Here is a 25071-nt window from a genome sequence, read left to right as displayed (position 1 = left end):
CTGATCACTCCAGTTCATTATCTGCTTAGTTCTACTGTCTTTGAGCTCACGGAGTGGCTTATTGATGTTCTGTTTCATCACTATGTGTAATTCAATCATTTGGTTAATTTCGTTCCCATCTATGTCCTGTGGGCCATTTTTGGAGATGAGAATTCCTGGAGGCATTTTGTTCTTTTGTTTTTTCCTTTGGGCTGAGCATTCACGGTCAATTTGAGTGGAAAGGCTCAGTTGCTAGTATGATTTCTTTAGTGTCTATTTACCAGCAATATGATCTTGGCTTTACTGCGTATCTCTTTAAACTATTTACAAGACTGGACCTGGTTGCTTATACATGTGGAGACAGTCTCTCTCGCTGGGAGCCAGGGTTAGAGTTCAGGCCTGTTTCTTTACTTGCTCTGCATTGTCCCTCGCTAAGTAATATTTTAAGAAATACTTGCATTTTATCTAAAGTTTCAAATTTTGGTAAAAATCATTCTTATATTCAGTATTTGTAGGACTTGTAGTAATGTCATTCCTGATATCACTGCTTTTCTGTTTTTCTTACCTAATTTTATAAGTGTATTTTTCACATGTTACATGCTTTATTCTATGCACTTAAAACTTTTTAATAGTTCCTTCTAGCTTTCCAGTACATTTATTTTGCTCTCCATCAAATCCCTTCAGATGGAAACTGTGTGTTTAACTTCCATACTTTGTACATTCTATGTGTGCTTAGCATTAATGCTACAATTAGTAATTTTAACAAGTCCTGCTTTAGCTTTGGCCAACCTGTTCCATACATAATATTTTTATTTCAAAATAAAATGTACACATACCAGAATGTTATGCCATTATAAAAAAATTTAAAAAAGGAAGCTTTTTACATGAAAATAAATCCAAGCTACACTGAAAATACTACAGGGCAGTACAAATGGCTCCCACTAAAAAAGGGGTGGCGTGAGATGGAGGTGGGGGCTTCTCTAAAAAGCAAACTTTCAGTCTTATTCTCAATTACATCAGCATTTGAGTTAAAAATTCACAAAAATAAAGGAACAATCGCTGTATCTAAATAACAGATTAGATAAAACACTTTCATGAGTATAAATGACTTAAGGGATGAGGCGGACAGGAAGATACGAAAAGCATTAACAGGACGCTTACAATTTCAACGTTTTTTATTTGTTCACTTAACATCACAAACAAAATGACATCACATTACACACTACTGCTTTTACTTAAGAAGTCAACTGATTATCCAAAGTAGACAAAAAGTTTCTTTCTTTAAACTGCCAACTGGCAGTTTTTCCTCCAGGGAACATTAGTGCTTAAATATTGCTCAATGCCTTAACAAAAACACAGAATCATTCTGTAACAGTTTGTAGTACTTGGGTCTTACCCGCACTACATTTTTTTTTTAGTTTTTTCCATGAAAAGCTGAAGACAGTCAAAACAAAAACACAAGTCATGATTTCTTTCAGGGTGCTAATCTTTTAATCTTAATTAAAGATTGCTAGTGAGATGTTCATAAACATGAAAATGGAAACTAAGCCTCCCAAGTCATGTTCCTAGGGAAGCAGGGTAGACCATTCATCCTGAGAAATTCCCTGCTGACCCCTAGTCATTATTTCAAGGATAATAAACATTACTGCCTGCAAGCCTAATGTCCCCTTCTCTGTGCCTTGACAGTGTGTCTAGAAATGAGCATCCACTTTTTATGCTCATGTAGTTTTCCCTTTGAGCAAATTTTAGATCAAATCCAATTTCACTGTTCTCAAAGGGGAGAACAGCATATCATCAACTATGAACATGGAATAAAAGTGAAGAGCACGTATATTTTAACATAAAAATACATACAAATTCAACTAGCTCTTAAAAATAGAAAAAAAACAGGAGCATTTTTAAGAAAAAGATTGTTTTCTAAACTTTAAATAGTGCCAGTTTAAGACAGATTTTAAAAATCAATGTTACATTTATTTACAAGGGAATGGTATAGGTTTACAGACATCACATTTCTTCAAAGATTGTCTTTCAGAACACGTTTAAACTGTAGATGTTAACTGTCTCTGTTAGACTGTTCTTGTCACTGGCACAAGCTCTTAAACCTGGCACACACAAAAATTCATTTCCACATTGATCTGACTTTTTTGATGCTAACACTAACATTTTTCCTGCTACTTCAATGCCAAATAATATTTTATCACTACCTTGGCATTTTATTAAAAAGATTCTAAATGTGAATTTTAAGATTATGTAAAATTCTAACACAATGTTGAAAGGAAAGTAGGAAGGCTGAAACAATTATATTGTTCTTGTCTTGTATGTCACTATCACATATAAATCAAAGAGCTCATGTTACATTCTAATTTACAATTGGCAGGCTGCCTTTCCAGACTACCAAGTCTTAGAATTTATTGTGGCTTTTAGATCAATCTGTTATATAACTGTCTGAAATGATTAATGATAATTTAAGCAAAAACAACATTATCTGTAGTGTACAGAGATGAATTTAAAGAACATATTATTGAACAAACTTTATAATGACATTTTCTTGAAATATTAGATTTTTTTTTTCTTTCCCTAGAAGGGGAAAAGACTTAACAGGTTTTCTGTTACTTCAAGCATTTTTTTAAATTACATACATATACTGACAAAGGTTTAAATGGGTGTCAAGATCTGTTTTTGAAAGATCAAAATACAAAGATAAACATTTTTAGCACAAAAATTAAACACTGACAACTGCTTACCATGAACATCAGTGGTTAACATCTGCTTATCAGAATTTTGCTACACATCTTAAAGCTCTAGCTGGACAATAAATCATGAGAATATTTTTAAAAAACTAAGTGAAGATATTCCCAACGTTGAAAAGTCTCCTATAAGAAATTATTAAACTCCTATCATACTGCAAAGTTAATTTTCACTATTATAATAAAAAGAACAAAGTTTTAAAAATAGTTTCATCTTATCAAGAAAAAAATAATTTTAACACTGTATCTATGATTTTCCAATCGGATATTTCATGTTTTGGATGAGTTTGGAGAGGTATGTCAAGGTGCGCAAAATGACTTGAAAAGCACTACATGTTGCTGTATCATATACAAGTTACTCCTTAAACACTCAAGACATACCACACTAAAAGATGTGTACGATATCGTGTTGTAAATTAAATCATGTCTTTAAGAAGTGGGTTGTGAAGGGTTTAAGGAGAATGTAGCAATGCGATGAACTTTCCTGGCCTTAAACTCATTAGTTTTTTTGTTTTTTGAGACAGCGTCTCGTGATGTAGTTCAGGCTATTCTTGCTGGCCTCAAACATGTGGCAATCTTCCTGCCTCTGCCTCCTGAGTGCTGGGATTATAGGCATGTACTACCATGCGTGGCTTTCGGTTCTCTTAGTCTTTCTAGGAGTACGAACTTCCAAAACACACCAAAAGAAGTTGTTCTCATTAGAATCTCATCCCATATCATCCTCGACAGCACTTGCTGTCCTCCTGAGCTTTTAGGAGAATAAAGCTATATAAAACGCACAGTCATCAGTCTCAAGCTGCTTTATCACCCCCGGACTGCAAACGTGAGGTCCACACACTTCCAAGAAACACCACGGGGTCTGAGCAAAGGGAAGCAGACTTCAAAGTCACATAGACCAACGGTGCTTAACTAAGGTTTTAAAAGGCTTTTCTTGTTCCAGAGACAGCTTTGTTTTAAGAGAAACTGTCTTCTGAACGCAATCAAGACTTTCTTAGCAAATACATCTCTTTTAATAAACAATACAGACGGAGGCCCTCACACTTAAAGCACTAAATAAGGCTGGGTTTTTTTAGACCTCAAAAAAAGTAAATTCTAAAGATGAGAAAATGCCTTTAAACTTGAATATAACACTGACATTTAAAGTGTGTTATTTAAAAACAAAAAATCAATACTGTCTTTCTTTCATTATTTGTATGTTCCAGTTATCTCCAAGAAACAAAAAGATCGTAATTCTTTATCCTGCCAGAGATTTCTGTATTTTTGTGACTACTAATAAAGTGTCATTTGATAAGTGATTGAGATGCAAACAAAGAAAGCCATAAAGAACTACTCTTGGGTTGCAGATGTAGCTCAGTGGAAGAGTAGTGTTTGCTTAGCATGCAGCAGGGCCTGGGTTCAATCCCCAGCACCACCAATTAAACAAAAAACAAAGAACTGCTTTTACAGTTAACCAGCCTAGAAATAAAAAAACAAAGCAAATTAGAACCAGTCATCTGCAGACTAAAAAGCAAAAAAAAATTTTAAGAGCTTTTAAAGATACCAACTTGATAGCTATAACACATAAAAATGAAAATTGATTTGTACACATTTTAATCAACCAATTTGATACAAATACCTGACTCACACTAACAGACTAAATCCCAAGCTCCAAACTATAGTTCACATAGCTCTACAGAAGGGATTTTTGGAAGGATAAGGTAACTTTGGAGAACAGTGTATAAACAATTGTAAACATACACTGATTGTCCACTAGCTTTTTAAAATAGAATTTCTGAAGTATTTCTGTAGGAAATTATACATAAGAGTGTAACTGATCAGATAATTTCTATTACAACATATAAATTCTGTTGTGTGTGCAAAATGTGGTAGAAATAGAAACTATTATGGATGACTTATATTTTTAGAGTAAGTGCTACATTGTAATCCATTAAGAGTCCTTTAATCTTTTCATGAAACTTCTCTCTATACAGGTTGAAATACATAATGCTTTCTGGTTCCTCTTCAAACCAAAACTTATCAAATTCATAGACAAGATAACCTGTATTTAAAGAAAAAAAAAAGTCATTAACAGTAAAATTATATTAAAATCATCACATTTTCAGAAAGTACATAACCTTTCAAATTCCATATTGGGACACAGTTATCAAAAAAGTCTTAGAACTATTAGAAATCTGGAAACCTTTATAAGAAATATTTTTATGGTCAAAATAAACAGTAATTTCAATAAAATATTTAGTATACATTCACTGTCTCAAAAATCAACAAAACCCCTCAAACATGGGAGACAGAACTTTCCAAAGAGACTTGGACAAGGAAGTCTGGAGTGTAAAAGTAAAAATATGTGAAAATGTGGAGCAGGACAGAGACGGGCGAGCTGTTTCCATTTACCACTTGATTTCTAAATCTAAAGGTTATTCATGTTCATCAATGGACTACCAGTACTCTCTTTTTGAAAAGAACACATGAAATATGAAATGGCTTAACATTTTTGCTTTTCAGCATTTTCATACATTACCCAGGTGAGCTGTCAATATGCTGAAAACATCTCATGAAAACAAACACATGTATATATGAATTTAAATGTAAGTTTAAAAGTCAATCAAATGTCCTTGTTGAACCACTGATTTTAAACACACCAGCAGTGAGCACAGTGTGCCACCTCCCCCGTGTCGGCCTGGCCTAAGCTACACTGCTTCCCCAGCCCACCCCATGGAGCAGGCTTCCAGAGGCCACTGGTGTGGCCGGCCACATCACTTCATCTGTAAGCAGCCTGTGGCATAAACTGAATTTTGGTTCCCATCAGAACCCCACTGCCCCTTCTAAAAGGCTTTCCAATCATGTAACAGTTTTTAAATATTGTGTTCCATTTTCATTTCCTTAAAACTTATTTTACACACACACAAGAGCAGCACAGATAGAAATTACACATAAATATACAAACTGAGTCTGTGTTGGCCCTCATCTCCACCCCCAATACTCTGATAGAGATGTGGATAAAAGAACTTAAGAGATTAATATTCTAGTAGGAAAAATCGCAAACCATCCAAAGCTCACGACATATGCCATTGGTTTTACTATTACCTCTGCCTCTTAGATGTAGCTCTTTTCCCTGATGCTCTGTGAACTGCCTGCCCACTACTGTCAGTAGTCTGGCCCATTCAAATGGCTACAGGCTGGAACAAAATGCTCAAGTCCTAGATACTTCCTGCTTCACAGCGATGATGTTGGTGTCCAAGAGAAACTGACTCAAGGAGCCAAAACTTTGATAGCTACCCTGATTTAGTAAAACATCAGGAAACTACAAGAAAAAATGGTGTCAAATTTCTAGGAAGCTGGCAGGGCCACCTAGACTCCAAAGCACTTAGGAAATGATGGGAACGAGCTATTTCGATACAGCACATGGAGTTTTCATTTGACTTTAAGATGTTTAAAATAAACTTAATAGAAATTCCCATACAAAATTTCTAAACTTCAAATTTCCTGTAGGGGTTAATGGTAAGCCACCATGAGCATCTTACAAGGCTAAGAGAAATGTTCTAATACTGGATTATGATAGTGGTTGTTCAAGTTAGTAAGTTTATTAAAATTCACTGAAATACTTCCAATGGATAAAATTATCCCTCAATAAATCTGCTATTGAAGCACAACTTTTTGGTTATAGAAACTTGGTTTTTGAAACCCACCAAACCACAAGTCTCTGGTCCTCAAACACTAGAACAGAGGCATGGTAGACAGGGATATGTGGAAGCTGGATGTCCCTGCAACCCCGAGCCTTTGCTGGACCAGGAGATCACAGCTCCCCAAGGTGATTGTGGATACCTGCTCACAATTCACCTAGCCAAGAAGGGGACAGTGGAACAAAGAGACTTATGTTACCACTACTGTCCCCAGTCCTTACACAAAACCCCATCACCATAAAAGCAGGAGGATTAAAAAGAGAGTTTAAGACACATCACAAGGAAATATATGAAAGCTAATCTCTTTATAGTTTTTGTTCTGAAAAAAAAAAAAACAATGACTTTGGAGCTGATTTATTAAAAATAAATGGACTCATTACTCAAAAAAAAGATACAAGAAATTCTATGTATAATCAAAATACAAGGTTTGAAATTATTATACCAAGTGGAAAAGGCTCCTTTAAAGAAACGCAAAACCTTAACACATGAAATTTCCACTGATAAATGGCATGAAAAAAATTTTTTTGAAACTTCTGCTTACAAGGAGAGCTCCTATGTGTGTGTTACAATATCTGAGTAAGTCTGGAAAGTGCAGGTTTCACTGCTGGTATGATGAACCACAGCTGTTACATGGACCTGAACCGACAGAAACAAGGCAACTGAGAAGACTTTATTTTCCCAGCTTGGACAGGACTTTGGCACCCTTCCCAGACAGAACCCAATGGAGACGCTGGTGTCAAAGGCACTGGAGAATAATAACAGTACTGAAAGATCCTCAAGTGACCAATCTTTAGGGGAAAAATACCAAAAGACATTTTGCTCTGTTTCCCTATCTATCCTCATGTATTTAGTTAAACTCAGGAAACTGCTTATTTGAGGGAGCTTCTGGATTATTTTAAAATTTGTTTTATAGAGCCGGATGTGGTGGCGCATGCCTGTAATCTCAGCACTCAAAAGGCTGAGGCAGGAGGATCATTGCAAGTTCGAGTCCAGCCTGGGCTGCAAAGTGAGCCCAAGGCCAGCCTGAACTGCATCATGAAACTCTGTTTCGGAAAAAAAAAAAAAAACCTGTTTTATATTTAAGAGCAGCATCAAACAGGATGTACCATATTAACATGGGATACTAGGTGACAAAGTAACAGGAGTTCAAGCCCACGCTAGAAGAGGGATGAGAGATTTGGGACGAGGAATCAAATAAGACAAGTGTGTGTGCAGCGGGGTGCTCAGTTCCACAGCAATGAGCTGAAAGAAAAGAACTGGTGCGATGGGTGAAAGAAGATGTAGACTTGAATGAAAATCTGCTAAAATGACTGAGCCTCCCAGAAAGAAGACTGGCGGTGTCTGAGTCAAGGCAAATTGAGGGCAAGGGTTCTTTCCAGCTCACAGCAGAAACATCATCTCTGGATAGATGTGTTAGGGTTATGCAGACCCAGCTTTGTTATTTCCATCTGGGGCAGGTAAGGCATGCAGCCAATCTCCAGGTCAGTCAGGAAGTAGAGGCCAGGAGGGTATGCGCAGCAATGATGGCCTTCAGGTGGTAAAAGAAAGCGCCTCATGCCTGCAAGGAATCTTCACTCTGCTGAGGTACAGTCATCTAGGCTGGTCATTCGGGACCTGGAAAACCGCCTGCCCGTCCACCTGAAGACACTGTACACTGGCTTCCACCCTGTGGCCCCAATCCCACAGGCTCGTTCATCAAATTAAGAAAAGAGGTCCCAACACACAGCGCTGAGCTAGAGGGAGCAACTGGGCTACAGCGCTCTGTTTGAGCCTTAATAGTACACAGATAGCATTTCGAGCTGGGGGCTAGACAAGATCCCTCAGGGAGACAATGAGGGCTACAGAGAGAAGCGGGCTGAGGCCTGGGCTCCTCGGAGCTCCCACACTTAGCAAGGCTGTGCACATCTGTGGCAAATCCAGAGGAGCTAGAAGATAGCAGTGTCAGAAAATCCAGGACAATGTTTCCAGGAGAAAGGTGTGATCACATCAAAGTCTGCTACTGCTAAAAGGACAAGTAACACGAGGAAAAATCACAGCAGTTGCATGAGGCATGAAAAAATATTGAGAAAATGAGTTTCCATGGAGTGAGGAGAGAAACTAAATTAAAATAGGATAAAAAACTAGAGGTGAAGAAATGAGAAAAGCACTTATTTGAAAGGTTTTCAGATGAAGGGCAACAGAGCACCAGAGGGTGCCTGGAGAAGCATGCTGCCCACAGATCCCAGTTCTCTGCTTCTGAGCAGTAGTTCAGGGGATGCATTTACTGGACTAAGTCTTCTGGGCTCAACGGTCAGCAGAATGAAAGCTCATGAACAGTGCCGATGGCCACTGCTTCAGGAGTGGTTATCCAGCATCCCTGCCTACCACAAGGAAACCTGCACTTGCAAGGAGAGGGGTCAAAAGCTCCTTTACCTGACCTTACAAGAAGAATGAAAAATAATCTGTAAATGATCTACCCTAGTCATTAACCAGCATTAAAGATAGAAAACTCATTTTACACTTACTAGGGAAGTGCATGAATTTGAAACTTGCATACATGTAAAAACTGCCTTGCTAAACTTTTTTTTAATCAGCAAATATAAAACCTGAAGTACAATACATTCCTAGACATCTATCTTCCATTATTTCTGGCTTTCAAAGATCCTAGATAATAAAATGATAAACGTAAGCTTTATACTTGTTACATTAAATCAAAATAGGTATTCCACCTTCCTAATGGTTTAAAGTTTCTTAGATCCAGTATTAACGTGCCCTGATACTCACAGTAAAACTGGTGAAAGTGCTCCATTGTGGGCGCACCAGGAACGAAGTTGTAGAGGTGAAACTTCAAAGCTTCGCTCTTCAGTAGGCTATAAGCCATCTCTGTAAGATTGATCCCAACTATTGCATAAGAATACCTATGTCAGAAACATTACCAGTTATACCAGATGGCTCATAAAATAAATTCAAACTATGTAAGGAATTAATAAAAGGTGACTATTTCATTTCTGATACAATATTGCTTTCAGAATAATTTCTTCATATTAAGAAAAATAAACTTTAACTCCATAAATGAGCAATGTCTGTAATGCAAGTAGTATGGCATGCTGAATGTCACATGACCACAACTGGTTCTGTCTTACTGCTTTGATATACGAGTGCTTTGGGTTATGAGCAGAATGAATTATTCTAGCAAACCAAAGTTTTACTGTATATACAAAACAGCTTATGATCACATCTTTCCTTAAAAATAATGTCTCATCCAATATTTTTTATAAAGTTCTTATTAAAATAGTATTTTAGGAAATGATACCCTGAAAGAAATATCCTGAAATGCCTTCAAATGCATTTAATCATCTAATCATTTTTAATGTTATCCAGCTTACCCTAATTTTGGATGGTTTGAGCGGGAAAGAATCTGATGAGCTTCCCTGGTATAATTTTCACTGAAATACCTAAAAATGTTTAAGAAAAATAATGAAATGAGCCTATGTCATTCAAACTTAGTAACAATATCCAGATGTAATCACTATAATCAAAGTCATAATCCTAGATTGCCATAATCATCTCATTCTCCACACCAAATCACTTCAGTGATTCATGTTTCTGACTCAAAATAATCCTTAAGAATTAAGCCTATCTTGTACAAGCATAATCTTTGGCATTTTGTAAAATATGTTTTTAAAAAATCACATACAGTGACTTCGTCTTTATAGAAAAAGATTTTTATAAACATTTGCTTGTTTCTATAAATCAGTCAAAAATGTACCTGTTTGGGACCTTTCCTTTCATCAAAGCTTACTATCTTTACTACAAGCTAAGTATGTAATGTTTAGTGGCATTTTTAGTGCAATCAAAAGAGTCAATAATGTTCCACTTATTAGAAAAACTTTTTAAAAACTTGATACACTACATTATTGCCAATAAAACAGAAGCATTAGGTACGGGAGAAACACAGATACCTATTCGCAAGTTCACACATCCTCCTGGCCTACATTAATGCAACCTCCTTGAGCTGTTAAAGATAGGACCAAATCTGTTCAACTTTCGTCTCACTTCATAATCAATGGTGCACACAAACACGCATGTGGGCACACACACACACACACAACTGGACAGATGCTGACAAGAAGACAATAAAACACTGATTCTCATGGTTTCCATTGTAGAGTGCATAATTTTAATGCATAGAGTTCATTAAAATTTTCTCAAAGTATAGAAAATTCTAATTTTCCTATTTTTTTCTTCCATGGACTAGTGGCACACACTTTCATTCTTCTTCCACAGCTCGAATTTTCCACCCTTTAAACAGGGGGCTGTCAACTTAGATGCCAATAAATGAAGGAGCAATTAAGACTGCAGGTGCCTTTCCAATTTCCTTTCTGTCAGTGCAGATTTTCTGTGGATACATCTCTGAGGAGAGAACATACAAAGCTTTCTCGGGTCCCCAGACAGCTCTGTAAACCCCAAAAGTCTGCTAGGGCAAGGCTTTCCTAAGGCTCCAACTCCGCTTGATCCTTGGGCTGTTAGATTTCATTTCTGGTGCAGCACTCCTCATTCCATATACTTTGTGTATACTGCTGTTTTAAAGTGAAGCTATCCTCATCCGTAAACAGCACCTTTAATTCCCTTGCTGAACTTACTGAGCTGAACGTACCCTGTGCTGAGTGCCACACCTGCTTCCATTTTTCCCCTTCTCCTCCTTCTCCTCTCCGCCAGTCTTTCTCCCCACGTGCATTTTTGGCCTTTACTTGCAGATTCTTCTGCTTTGCTGTTTCCATTTCCTCATTTGTTCACACTTTTTCAGTCTCCCTCAACTTTGTTTTCTGCACAACATCCTTTCTTCTTCTCCACCCATCCCCATTCATTTATTTTAGCCTGGTTATTTATCAAACCATCAACGTACTTTAAAACTGGAAAATATCTTAACAGACTACGTGACAGAGGCCAAGAAATTTAAAAATAATAAATGACAGTACTTTAATAGCTTGCCTACTCCTTGACTATGTAATTAGCCTCTAACATACAAAAGACAATAAACCAAATTACAGAAGAATCACTTGTATGTTTTAAGTCATTTTAGTACACTGTTGGCAATCAATTACTAACATATGGAAATATTTCAAATCAGCTAATACTAGTGCTAAGTGGAGTAAAAAATATCAGGAAGTCATTTAAAGGTTTGCTAGAATCCCTGGCCTCAACCTAGAGTCAAATTCTACTAAATTGTTCAAACTTTATACTAAATTCTCTTCAGATGGATGCTGAGAGATCATTTTATAATTAAAAAATTAAGATTACTGTGTTGTTTATCTCTAAGAATTATTCAGAACATAAATGCCTATAAAGCTTAAATATTTCAAGAAATCACATACTTTTGTAATTGAAAAGGAACTGTGGATATTGAAATCCTACTATAAAGTCCTCTTTCCCCAGAACAGCCCTCCTGATACTGACCCAAATATTTTTTCTCAGTAGTAACCCAATTTAGCTCAATTTCAGAATTTTTTCACAGTAAGAATCAGCAGTTGGCCTCCCACTGTAGACACCTTAGAGTCTTTAAATATAATTTATGGACAGGCCCAAACACTAGAACCTGCAATTCCTAATAGAAAATTATATATTCCAGTTTGTTCTCGAGAATAATTTTGGCTATCATTTACAACTTGAGTCGCATGTTTTGGGATTCGACTAATGCACACAATCATAAATAATAAAGCAGGAAGAGCAAGTCCGCGTTGGCTCTGAAAAATCAGGGATTTACATTAGTTATGACAAGTAGTGAAGAACACACATGAAGACTTTTTAATCATCTTATATAGTTGTTTTTCCCTAAATGGAATCAGAACCCAGAGAAAAAAAGGATATTTTTAGTAAGAAAAAGAGTATGCACGATGAAAATGAATACCAGACAGGGATCCAAGAAGAGAAAGGGAACAGAAACACTAGTAAGAAATCTCCCCACCCCACCCCACCCCCACACATATACCTATAGCACTGCATTAAAATTCAGAGACTGTATGAAATAACTAGATCAATTCTTATTACAAATTAACTAGCCTGGAAATTACACATAATTCATTGTAAGAGAAAACAAACCTTATTTTCACTTACACGAGATTGATTAATCCAAGTATGCCCATGCCTCTGAAGTCTGTTTTGGGATCATCCCCCTGGAAACCAATGTCAGCCCACTGCTTGGAGATTCTAGCTGTCAGCTTCACCGTGGGCATCAGGAGATTCCAAAGCTGTGTAAACATGCTTCCGTATTACAAATAATAGTGCTGCTCTGAATTTAAAGACACCTTCCTTTTCATGGTTTACATAACTAGTAATGGATGCTTTTGATTAAAAAACTTTTGTAGACCTATCACAAGTAGTTCAACAAAGATTAATTATAGAAAACTTTTCAATCTCTCTAAAAAACGTAGTATATTTAACTCAAATGACTGCTATAAATACATTTTGAAAAGATAGTAAATAATACAAAGAAACCTCAAAAACTGAGAATAACAACTCAATAAATGAATTGTTATTACACATGTACCAGAATTAACTGTCTGCCTGAGAGCTCCAGGGTAACTGTGTCTTTCACTTGGCCGTATTGTAATAGTGGATGATTAAGGTCTAATGTGAAGGATGGAACCAGGTCTGAGGAAGAGGATCATCAACTCAATATCCTAACTAATAACTACTTTATAAATCTTCAGTTTTAGAAGAAAAATGTATGATTTGGTTTCAAATAAATATCTTTTAAAGACAGAATTTAATTACAGCTATCAGATACTACAAACCGACAAAACTAATCAAAGCAAAACAGACTTACAGAAGTCGATTTAACAAAAAGTTTGTGAGAATGTACAAAATACAACACCCCCTCCATTTCACTCCATTTCCAGCACTGCTGAGTAAAGGATTCCTAATAAAAGTATCACATTACCTAGAATAAAATGTAAAGACTAGTGACCTTCCTTTAAAAACTGGCTCTACCTGCAAAGTCTAGTCATTAAACTAGGTTTTACCTTGTCCTTACTTTTATTACCAACACACACAATTTGTTCATGTTAACATCTCCTCACAAATTCAGCAAGGAGTATCACAGGGGTGATGTGAGAGCTGCAGTGCGTAATCCGCAGAACTCAAAGTTTAGTTTAATATGCACAAGCATCAAATTTGTGGCCTCCATCCCTGGAGATTCTGATTTCATGAGGATAACATGGTACTCTGGAATCTATATACTAATTAATACCGGTTAGGTCTAGTGAAGGTGGCCCGAGGGCTGTACACATGGATTCCACAGCTTTGTAGCCAGGAAGATGGTGGAGTTAACGCATGCTGCTTAAGTCACTGCCAAGAACTGGCTCTCTGCCTGCAGCATCAAATTTTATAATGAATCATTATGGTAATGTTAGCACTTGTATCTTATCCCTTTTAAATGGGAAAGTACTGTATAGAAAAGGTCTGAAATGAAAAAAAATAACTACGAGGACAGAAAACAGTGGTTAATCGTCAGTGTGTCAGATATTACTTTAAACACTTTAAATACAAAAGGAAAATCCATGCAACAGTTTGAGATATCTACCTGTATTGTCCTCATTTTACAAAAGTAACATATATTAATTTTATAATCAGTTGAAGTATATATTTTATTCTTTTCATAGAAAAAAAACTTTTATTTTTAAACCTGTGTCTCTTACTTTAGATGTTCTCAGTGTTTCTTTCCACTTTTGGTTCTAATGACTCCTAGGTCCAAGTATATGTGCAGTATTCTTTAATCATTTAAAAATGATAATTAGAACAGGCATATAGGACAGAAAAAACTTCTCTTTTTTAGTTCCTACCATCTACTACTAAAGTGAATCACTTCATCTTCTCTGCGTCTTAAAACCCTTGTCCCTAAAACTGAATGATGTATAAAGTTTACTAATTTTAAAGGACTAACACACTTGAATTTTGGCACTTCATTTATCTTATCTACTTATACTTCAATAATAACAAACAGGAAGGTTTTTAAGTCTATTGTAGCATTGTCTAGTAACATTCCATAAATCTTAAAAGATTTACATAATAACTTATAAAGGAATATACAAAGCCTCAATTTGAGAGTAGCCAAAAATAATGCCAAATAGGAGCAATCTACATAAAAAGTGCTGTGAAAATCTAAGGTTTACGAATCTAGTTTTTTGGTTGAAATGATCTTTTATAATTTATTTCATAATTAAAAGCATTAAAATAAAATTCATTTGATTTAAAAAAATCCATTAATTTAATGATGCTTATGAAATTATAAATATTGCTGACTAAAAATCTTTCTGTATCAATATAATCTAACATAATAAAATTCTCTAAGGGGTAAAGCAACTGGATAGCTAAATAAGCCTTTAGAATTTGCACAAAGACCTTACTTAATTCAAGCTTAATTAATTATTTTATGTTCAACAATTCCAAATACCAAAAACAAAATTTACCTTTAGGAGTAGCTTTTCATGTTGTTCATTATCAGAATCATATGGTCTTTTCCTCACGTCTTCTACATCCAAATAGAGTTGTTTATACCCAGTTATCTGTAGCAAACATGTCTTCATGCAGATTTTAAAACTGAAAATGTTAAAACTTTTTTAAAAATCACACTATCACAATAAAGTAATACCTTGCATAGCTTGTAGCTCATGTGTCTATTTAGAAAGCATTTCCTGAGTTTCAGTTTAATTCAACAAGAAGCAAAAGTCTCCTTAAACACTCAACATATACCAAGTATTACGCAGAATATGGTAATACAGGGCCCAGGAGGATGTGATAGGGTCAAAAACCTTTGCAGTCACAAGACCTGACCTTCCTTTCCAGTGTTTCCTATGGGCGACCTCATACATCCTCAAATCTCTAGTTCCAGATACCAACAACAGACCTAACCCTCCAAGAATAACAAACAGCTCTGTGACAGGTCACTTGCATTTTCCTGACTATAACAGCTTATCTTCTCTGAAAGAACAGGGTAGGGGGTTTCTAGATGAACAACACCGTTAACCATTAGTTCCCCAGCAAGAGCACACCAGCCTCTGACCCACCTCTCTCTGCCAGCAATACACACATCAAAGGTTGGGGATGTAGCTCAGGGTAGAGAGGGGGCCTAGCAGGCACAGGTGCTGGGTCTGACTCACACACACACACACACACACACACACACACACACACACACACACAATACACACATCAAACAGTGCCCACTCCCTCACCCTGTCTTTAAAGTATCCTTCAAACTAATCCTCACATCACTAACTCCCCTGCTACATTTCTGGCTTTGTCATTTCTTTCCCATTTTCCTGTTTTCCTTATTCCTCTACTCATCTCACACATCCCAAAAGCTACCCTACATCTTCCCTCAGTACATATCTGACAATAGAGCGTGTGAGTCCACGTCTGGCATGCTCATCTGGCATGTAAGGTGTCGCGTGTAACCAACCCAGCACTCCACTAACCTCCTCTCGGGGAGCAGAGCACATGGGTGCCTGCAGCATAGCAGAGCGCTCCATGCAAGCACAGGGCAATGCACCTGACTCAGACCGAGGAGCCGAGGGACCTCGCCAGACACAAAAGCCAGTCATCTAACCTTGGGAAAGTAACAGTAAGCACCCAAAGGAGGCCAGATAGTATGCTGATCACTGCACTAGACTGGAAACCAGCAGACACAGGTTTTAGCCCTGTGGCTTTCCTCCACCTCTCCAGACCTCAATAGCTCCTGTAGTGATGTGAAAGGGTTGAATTAGATTATCTCTACAAAGTTTTAAAGCCATGTGATCTCTACACCTGACAAACTGTGAACACATTATAAAATAGTATTAATACTACTACTACTACTAATAATAATGTGAAGGCAACACACCTGGTATCCTTCTCGGGGTTAATATTTTTTTCCTTCATTATATCTTCTACATATTTATCCACTTCACTCTCAACTGCTTGTGTTGCTTTCTGTAAAATCTATTGACATGAAAGAAAGCTGAATGAGAAAATTCTGATAGGTAAAAGAGGTACATTTCTCAGGGATTTAATCAACTTTACGAAGAAAATATTAAAGTGCAGAAGGAAACCAACTGTATTTCAAATTTTCCTGGGGCCAAAAACGTGTGTGTATGTGTGTATGTAAATAAAATAAAAGCACCAATAGGGGTTGAGAGTTGTTTTCTTCCTTCCATATGGATATAGTTATTCCAGTACCATTTACTGAAAACTTTTCTTCATTGACACCTTCATCAAAAATTGTATGACCTCTTATGTGTGGTTTATTTCTGTGGTTCTATTATGTGTGGTTCATTTGTTCATCTATTTACTGAGGAAGTTTTAAGTCTGGCACTGCACTCTAAGTGTTTGAATTGAGTTCTTTTAGATGACTTGCATTATTCTAGGTCTGTTCCCTTTCTGTATAAACTTGACAACCAGCTTGTCAGTTTCTTCAGTAGCTTGCTGGGATTTTTATTATAACTACATTAAATCCATGGGTCAATTTGAGAATTAACATTTTAATACTCATTCTTCCAACTAGCAGCTATAATATATTGTTCCATTTTATTTTTCTTAAAAATTCAATTTGAAAATTAAAATTTTAATGATAATGAGTCTTCCAATGGATGAAGGTATCTTTCCATTGTACTTAAAAATGTTCTCCAACAGTTTTAATGCAGTCTTACATCTCTTTCATTAAATATCTCCCTACTTTATATTTCTAGATGCTACTGAAAGTGGTATTATCCTTATATTGTCCAAAAGTTTGTTAACATACAGAAACTTTGTCCTGTGCCACTATTAAATCAGTAATATAATCAAGTTAGCGGTTTCTGTAAATTCCCAATTGTATCACTGAGTAATTAAGTTCTACTTCTTTCTGTCTGATTTTTTTTTTTTTTTTTTTTTAGGCAAGGTCTCACTGTGCAGTTCAGGCTGGCTTTTGAGTTTACTCTGTAACTCAGGCTAGCCTCAAACTCACAATCGTCCTCCTGCTTCAGCCTCCTGAGTGCTGGGATTACAGGTGTGCACCACCACACTCAGCTTCTGTGCAATTATTAAGACTCAGACTTCTTTTTCTCGTTTAATTCACTATCCAGGATCTCTAGGACAATGCTAAATACAATGAGAAAACACCAACATACTTCTTGTGTTCTCAAATGTCGGCAGAATTTAGTATCTCAGTGTTTTCTATCATGTTAGCTGCAGGTTTTTCATAGGAGTCCCCTGCATAGGTAGTCAGGGGCTACATATAAAAAAAAACAGTCTTAAAATCATAAATGGATACTGAAATCTATCAAAATAATTTTTTAGATTTCAGGCCTTCAAAAATTCCAATGGTGAAATACACAAATTCTGGTATGTTTTCATGATTATTTGGTTTAATTTTCTGTCTGTATTTCCCAGTGAATTTTTCTTTGATCCATGAGTAATTCAGATATTTATCTGCTAGATATTTGAAGATTTTCTTTTTTTAGTAATCTTGATGTTTAACTAATCTGAAAACAAGTAAACGAGACTCAATTTTTAACAGTCAAGAATTTCCACTGTAGAACAGCTCATAACTCCTCAAGATCACTTTGAGATCACTTACTCTAGGAATCAGCCTTATTAAAGAAAAAGCAACTTTTATTTCACAAGCAATCATTCATAATGCTTAATCTTCTAACGGATTTTCATAAATGCTTCTAAAACTCTTGTAATATATAAGCAACTTAATTGCATTATCATTGATACTATTAATATTAGGCATTCTCTTAGACTGCTTTCATAGCACTGTCTCTAATTCTCAAACAATCATATATTAACACTTCTTACAATGAGAAAATGAGTGGCTTGCACAAAGCCAAACAAATGATTAAATCAGGATCCGAACACACATATTTTCTCATACAATAAAATACAGACCTGGGCAACAGAAACATCACAAAATCACAATAGATTTTCTCTACAAAGTAAGTGGAACATACAAATGAGATCCAAGATACACAAGAATTACGTTTAAACTGATAAAGCTTCCTATATATATTGACAGGTTTGCCTGAGGTTCAAAACTTCAAAAAAAGCACCTGTGATTTAATTCAGTCATTACACACTTGCTGTACAATCCACAAAACACTATCAGCAATTTATATTTTAATGAGAAATTATAAGAATTTTAATATTTATTCTTCAAAAGAGCTTTTCAACAGCCATTAAATAAGAACTAAAACGCGTGTTATTTTTCATTAATTGATCACCATCACTTCGGTATTCCCAAACACTCTAGTCCACATGTAACGCTACCTTTGGTAAACTTCTATTTATCATCATGCTCAATATTGATCTATTTCTTTTCTATCTACACTGAGTATCAAGCCTTGTTTCTCTTTTAGATAGCAAAGCCTTCAGTGGAATGTTGAATATATGGTAGTCATCACATCCGTCCTTGGTCAAGTAAATTTTATGTTCTTAAGCCTGGCATAATTCTACCACTCGAAATCTAACAATAAATTCTGAGACCAAAAATGTCCCTACAATCCCTTACAGGAATGAGTTACACTAACACACATGACACCATCACAGTTCCAAAACTTCTCTATAAATGGAAAATGAAACAAAAACCACAGACTCTATCTGTAGAAAAAGGAAATTTTCCTTTACTTGCTATTCTTCATCCTTCTGTATTTCCTTTTCTATCCAGAAAGCTTACTCCCCAGGTACTTTTGTACATACAAATGTTGCATCAGTGAGCAAGATAAGAAGTTTATTTTTTTCTTTTGGCCAGAAGAGAATGGAAAAACTTAAAGTAAAAGATAGTGAAACAACCAAGGAAGAAAGTGTTGAAGAGTCTGACTTTAAGCAGGTGGTGGTCAGAATGAGGTCAGAACACTTGGAGAGATGCAGACGGCTGACGAAGAACGGAAGGCAGGAGGAAGAACATCTGGCTCCACAGAAGTAGCACAAAGGCTCTGGGTCAGGATCATGACTTTGTTTGGAATGTAAAGTGGCACGCTGGTGATGACAAGTGAGCAAGGCCAAGAGCAGCAGATGAAGAGGGGGCCACAGGGAGCTCTGGGGGACAGCAGAGGTGGTGCTGTAACTTCCGGCCGAGGGCTCAGCTGGACCTGAGGGGATTAACTCCTAAGTAGGGCACAAGCTACAAACTGAGGGCGTGAAGTGCTTAATTATAGCTTCATTAATTTCAAAGCTACAAGTAAGTGCATTTTCACAGAACCATCCATTCTAGGGAGTTCACCACCCAAATAGTTCCAAACGTATGACATTCTGAAATACCATGTGGTCAGTTTGGGAAATGCACTGTCTCCCACAGAAACAAGGTTAGAGCAGCTGGATCCTAAGCAGACCCCCAAAGCATACTAACATAAAGACCCTTAAAGCTGTTCCCCAAGCAGCGGAAGAGCATTAATAACACCATCTGGGAACATGTTAGAAATGAAATCAGAACCAAACCAAAGATCCCGGGGGTAGGAATCTTGGGGCCGTTTAATAAGCTTCCAGAAGATTCTGCTCAAGTTTGAGAACTATACTTATAATTAGACTTTTGAACCAGCAACTTGTCAGCTTTCTGGGCCCCACATTCTCATTTAAAAAAAAAAAAAATTAATTGCCCCTTAAGATTCTAAACAAAAGAGGACTCTAGACATTCAGGTATATGAGTTATTTTTACATAAACCATACATTAGTAAAAGACTAAGTAAAACACTAGTTCATAGGATACTCACTAGAACATAACACATATCCCTACAACACTTACCAACCATTCTGTTTCTAGCAAAAATTAGTTAACTCGTATCAGTATCATTCAATAGTAGCAAGTCAAATTTATCTTGATTAGCATTTACATTATGACCAAATACAAACATATACATGGATATAAAAAAAAAGAGATGCACACACACATATAATTAAGAATTTCATACAGCAATATTTAATCTCAAGGACCAATAATTTTTAATATTTTCTATTGTTCCTTTCATTGTTTAATGCTAATTGTAGTCCATTAATAGGATTTCAAACAATGATCTAGATCACCCACACTCTGTGTCAGATCAAACAATCCACACATAAGAAAACTTCTGAATACAGCAAAGTAACAGCATGTGGTAGACTAACTACTGGTCCCAGCTTTTCACAGCTCTGTACGTCAATAATACACCCACCTGCCTATAGCATCATGGCCTTATGGTGAGGCATAATACCCTTTTCTCTGCTTCTTGAAGTGGGCTTGGCCACTTATTTTAACCAAGAGGATGCTAATAGACATGATACAAGAGAATTAAAATATGTCTCTATGTTTGGGCCTCTAGCAACTCATTATGAGATCATTCCATCAGTACCCACTATTTCCCCCACCTGGGTGTTCGAGCAAAGACAAATGAATAGACCTGAACTTGGCACCAGCTTGTAAGCCTCTCCAGCAAATCAACGGAACATGAGTAACAAATAATGTTTTCTGCTCCTGAGACTCTGTAATAGTTTGCTACATAGCAAAAGCTAAGACTACACAGCATGAGTTAGGACCTTTCAGGATATTCCAAAAGTACAGGATGCAGGGTTTTCTTTATCCAAAGCTGCTTGCTCCTCTCTCATATAACTAGTCCTCAGATGGTCTTAGAGAAGATTTTTTCCCTAAGACCCTGCCTCTTCCAAAGCTATCAACTCTTAAAGGCAAAATAAGAGAGTAAAACCTTGGAACAGGACAAGCTGAGAAACTTCACTGTGCATGAAAAACATACATACAGAGAAAACATTCAGAACGCAATCACTACTTCCAAAGAGGGAAAAGCCATCTAATGTTCTTTATAAAAAGACATTAGCAGAATAGTAAAAATAATTCTAAAGCTTAAGCATTATTTTAAAGAAAAAAATATGCTCAAGTTTTCTAGACTTATTCTCTTAGTATGATCTTACCTTATTCTTGGAATAGGTCAAAGAATTTTCTGAAATTAAAACAAAAATTGTTAACAATTAAATGCTGTTTGTCATTTACTCCATGAATAAAAATAATCAAACCACTAATAAATTACTTTCAGTTTGAAGATATAATTTCTACACGAATAACATCAAAAACATTTTAAAATTTATTTCTATAGTATAGAACTAAAGTAGGTACCACTCAAAAATCCTCAACCAAACACAACGCAAAGCAAACGATGACACCAACCTTATTTACCCAATTCTATTTCTAGATAGATCCCTGACATGTCTGGCTAAGTCAGGGCCCAGAAACCCAAGTGAATACTACATTCTTTTCTACATTTTTTTACTTTATGTTAGCCTCCAGGTGTAACAGTTTAGAGGTGCTAGCAAGTGAATCCTACAAGAACAAAGAGGCAAAGATTTATGTGGCCAACTACTCTCTAATCAAAGAATAAAACAGCTCCTTCATTCTGGCATGTTTCAAGAATGACCAGAAAATTTGTACTGGTCTATTAAAAAAACTCAGCAGCACACAACTGTAGTCCAGGTATTCAGAAAGTCAAAGAAGATTCCAAGTCCAAGGGCGTTCTGGGCAACTTAGTGAGAGTTCTGGTCTCTAAACAAAAACTTTTTAAAAGGTCTGGGAGTGTGGCTCAGTGAAGTGCTTTCCCAGTAAGCATGAGAACCTAGGTTAAAAAAAAAAAGTCTGGCATATTTTTTAATTATCTTTTTCTCTGCAATTTTAAAAATTTGAAAAACAAAAAAAAAAGGTCTTCTGTTACAAAATAAATAAGGCTTTTCAACATATGTCCCCCACACTATGAAAAACTAGCAACACTGCCTGCTAAGATTTCCTATCAAAGAGGTTATTTTGTTCTTCTAAGGGCCAATAAAGAGAGCAGGCAGTAATTTAAGTCAACCAGCAGTTGTGAGAAAACTAAAAAAGTAGTGAAGCTTCAACCACCCTAAGGCACATTCTGTCATTCTTCCACATCATCTCAGATGCACCTTCCAATGCCAACTCCCTGTCCCCCAACTTCATGGGGATGATTTTTCATTTAAAGTACACTTGTTTGACACAAAAGAGAATCTGCTTAATTCATGATTTTTCCACTTTATACAGTGTTCATGAACAGTAGCAGTTCTCAGGTCTTCCTACACTGGCTAAAAACTGACTTCAAACCACATTTCTCACTCATTTGTGTTCTAATTTAGGACAATGAAATCTTGAAAAGCCGTATTTCAGAAGAGAACAGCGCTGGCCAACAGCAATACAATGCACGTGAAAATGTGAGTCACCGGTGTACCATAAAAATTGCTCTAGCCAAATTAGAGTAAAAGGCAACTGATAAAATTATTTTAACTCAACAGATCCAAAACATCACTTCAGCATATAATGAATATAAACGATGAAGACCATCTTGAACGATGTTTACCATCTTGAAAAATCTAGTGTCTACTCGACAGCTGTGACACATCTGGGCCACATTTCAAGCGCTTAACAATCATACGTGGCTATGACCCGTACCTATGATACAGGGCAGCACAATTTTGAGACTACCAATGTTTCCTAGAGACCGCTGAACACTATCACTGTCCTTTAAAAAACGGGTGAGAAATTTAAAAGCCTTGTGAATGATGCCAAGTATAAAAACGGGTTTAGACCAAATCACCTCACTCTTCTCATTTTCGTAAAAAGGGGTTAGGACCTTTCAGGATATTCCAAAAGTACAAGATGCAGGACAGAAGTTTTCTTGGATGCAGGATGAAGTACGAAAAGTTTTCTCCAGAAAACAAGTTGGAATTGAAAAAACAACTGATAAATTTGAGCCAGATAAGATCATTAATTGCCCTGACACAAACTTACAGTTGGTTTCTTTTTCGATAGTTTTTCTATAGTTTTCTATATTTTAGAACTGAAAGGGTTCAAAAATAAATTACACCGCTAGCGAAATCCAGTGTGACTTGACCAGAATACACAGTACGCTGTCACTATTTCTATTCATTCGAAGTTACTTTTTTTAATAACATTACCTATCCCGTGTGTCCTTTGCGCACCTACATAGGTATCAAAAATTCGTTGTAATTCACACTTTCCAGTCATCTGTCGTAAGAGCCATTTCATCCAATATCGAAAAAAGTGCCCATAGAAGAACTCCCACAAGGAAAGAAACATTTTTCCCCCTGGGGAAGGAAATAATACAAGCTTAATGACCTTAAGTTGAATTTAAAACTGAAAAAAAATTTACAATTTATCCAACTCACCAAATCTCAAATTATTTTTAGTATCTATTAACTCACTGTTTTGTGATTGTGTTTCATTAGGCATCTAAGAAAAAGATGTAATATACACAAGATGATTAATTAGATAAATGTCAACGTGTCGCTTTTTAAAAACTGTAACAATCAGAAGAACTGCTTCAACCTACCTAGTGACTTAAAAGAATGACAGCAGATGTTCTGCGCTTCTGAACCAATTGTGCTGTACTTTACAGCTTCCCAATACTAGGACTGAACAGTCCACCTAAATGACAATTAAAATATACCAAAAATCTGAACAGTTCTGCTAAGAAATAAGCTCTTCTTCGCCCTCATGGATAATGTGTTTCAGCTGTCCCATTACCAGCTGAGATCAGCAACTAAAAACACTACACTTGGCTAGCAAACTGAAGCACCCAAGATGAAAACAGAGTAAATCACACCCTGATTCATCTTCCATTCACTGAAGGTCAGAAATCCTAGTAAGTTAAAAAAAAATCCAAATAAAAACCTACACACTTAATAACCCTGGCTGTTATAATAAACTCTTGGCTTGTAAATGCAGGGGGTCACGCATGAGGGGAGCTACGTTAACACAATGCTGGTCACCGGCGGTCTCGAACATCCCCACACCACGTCCGCTCCGAACTGGGCCACCGGGCCTGAGGTTTGGGGACTGGCGCTCCCCGCCGGTCAGGGCGGAGCCTGCGTTTCGAAGAGGTTCTGACGGCATCGATAACAACTCCGCGCTCCGGGACAAAAGACTCGCGGAAGAGCCCGGCGGAGGGGCGCTAGCCCGGAGGCGCCGCAGCTCTCCCGGTCCTCAGGAGCCGCTGCGCCGGGGCCTGCGGAGTCGCCGAGCCCGGCCCACACGCCGGCCGGAGCGGAGCGGGCGGTGCGCACAAAGCCCCGCCGTCCGGGGTGCCCCGCCGAGCTCCCGCAGGACGCCGCGGGGCTCGCGCAAACCCGCGCACCCTCGGCGCAGCCGCACGGAAACAGCGCAGGGTGAGAGAAAAGAAACAGCGGCCACCTCACAGGAGCGGAAGAACTAGGGGGAGCTGGAGCTGCCTCGGTTTCCCCAACTGCAAACAGCCGGCAACGGAAACGACGCTATTAGCGGAGCGTCCCCTGAAAACACCGCGACCCGGAAGTGAGGGGGGGGAGGCCGCCGCACCTCCCTCCCCGGCTTCGCGCGTCCCGCCCCCAGGGCCCCTTCCGATTGGCCAGCGCTCCACCTATTGCCCACACTGGAGGCGGGGCCAGGGCAGCCGCGGCGTACAGCGTGCGCCCGTTCTGGAGACGTCCTTGCGGTTTCCCTGGTAACGACTCCAAAGAGACACGCCCAGCGCCAGCGAGGTCTTTTGGTAGCTGCTCTGGAGGCACCTCTTTTCCTTAATATTGAACGCATTACTGTACTGTTGCTAGGCAGCCAGCACTGAAGCAACGGTGCGTGCCTTTAGTAACTTTCACATCGCCAAGGTTACGTAGTCATTCTCATATATAAGCTT

General features: G+C 37.4%; 1 protein-coding gene across 5 annotated transcripts; it reads right to left on the bottom strand.

Moving 5' to 3' along the window:
• Window positions 1–1136: 1136 nt before the first annotated feature.
• Elmod2 (ELMO domain containing 2) lies at window positions 1137–24755 on the bottom strand. Of its 5 annotated transcripts, none has more exons than XM_013160344.2 (10): window positions 23734–24587; window positions 23570–23633; window positions 23339–23488; window positions 21296–21324; window positions 16263–16360; window positions 14851–14980; window positions 12497–12630; window positions 9769–9837; window positions 9167–9300; window positions 1137–4764 (listed from the first exon to the last, which is right to left on the bottom strand). In XM_013160344.2, exons 2-10 carry the CDS (start codon window positions 23631–23633, stop codon window positions 4619–4621), a joined length of 954 nt encoding a protein of 317 aa, XP_013015798.1. In that variant the 5' UTR covers window positions 23734–24587; the 3' UTR covers window positions 1137–4618. The 5 variants fall into 5 exon arrangements, with proteins under 5 accessions (XP_013015798.1, XP_013015799.1, XP_003476875.1 ...); XM_013160345.2 differs by having other exon boundaries at window positions 23606–23633; XM_003476827.5 differs by lacking the exons at window positions 23570–23633; window positions 23734–24587 and adding an exon at window positions 24594–24755.
• Window positions 24756–25071: the final 316 nt, after the last annotated feature.

The sequence above is a fragment of the Cavia porcellus genome, unplaced genomic scaffold (assembly GCF_034190915.1).
Source record: "Cavia porcellus strain 051 isolate PalLab524CR breed Dunkin Hartley unplaced genomic scaffold, mCavPor4.1 scaffold_14, whole genome shotgun sequence".
Lineage (NCBI taxonomy): Eukaryota > Metazoa > Chordata > Mammalia > Rodentia > Caviidae > Cavia > Cavia porcellus.
Note: the sequence above shows the minus strand (reverse complement) of the source record. Positions and strands in the feature narration are given on the sequence as shown.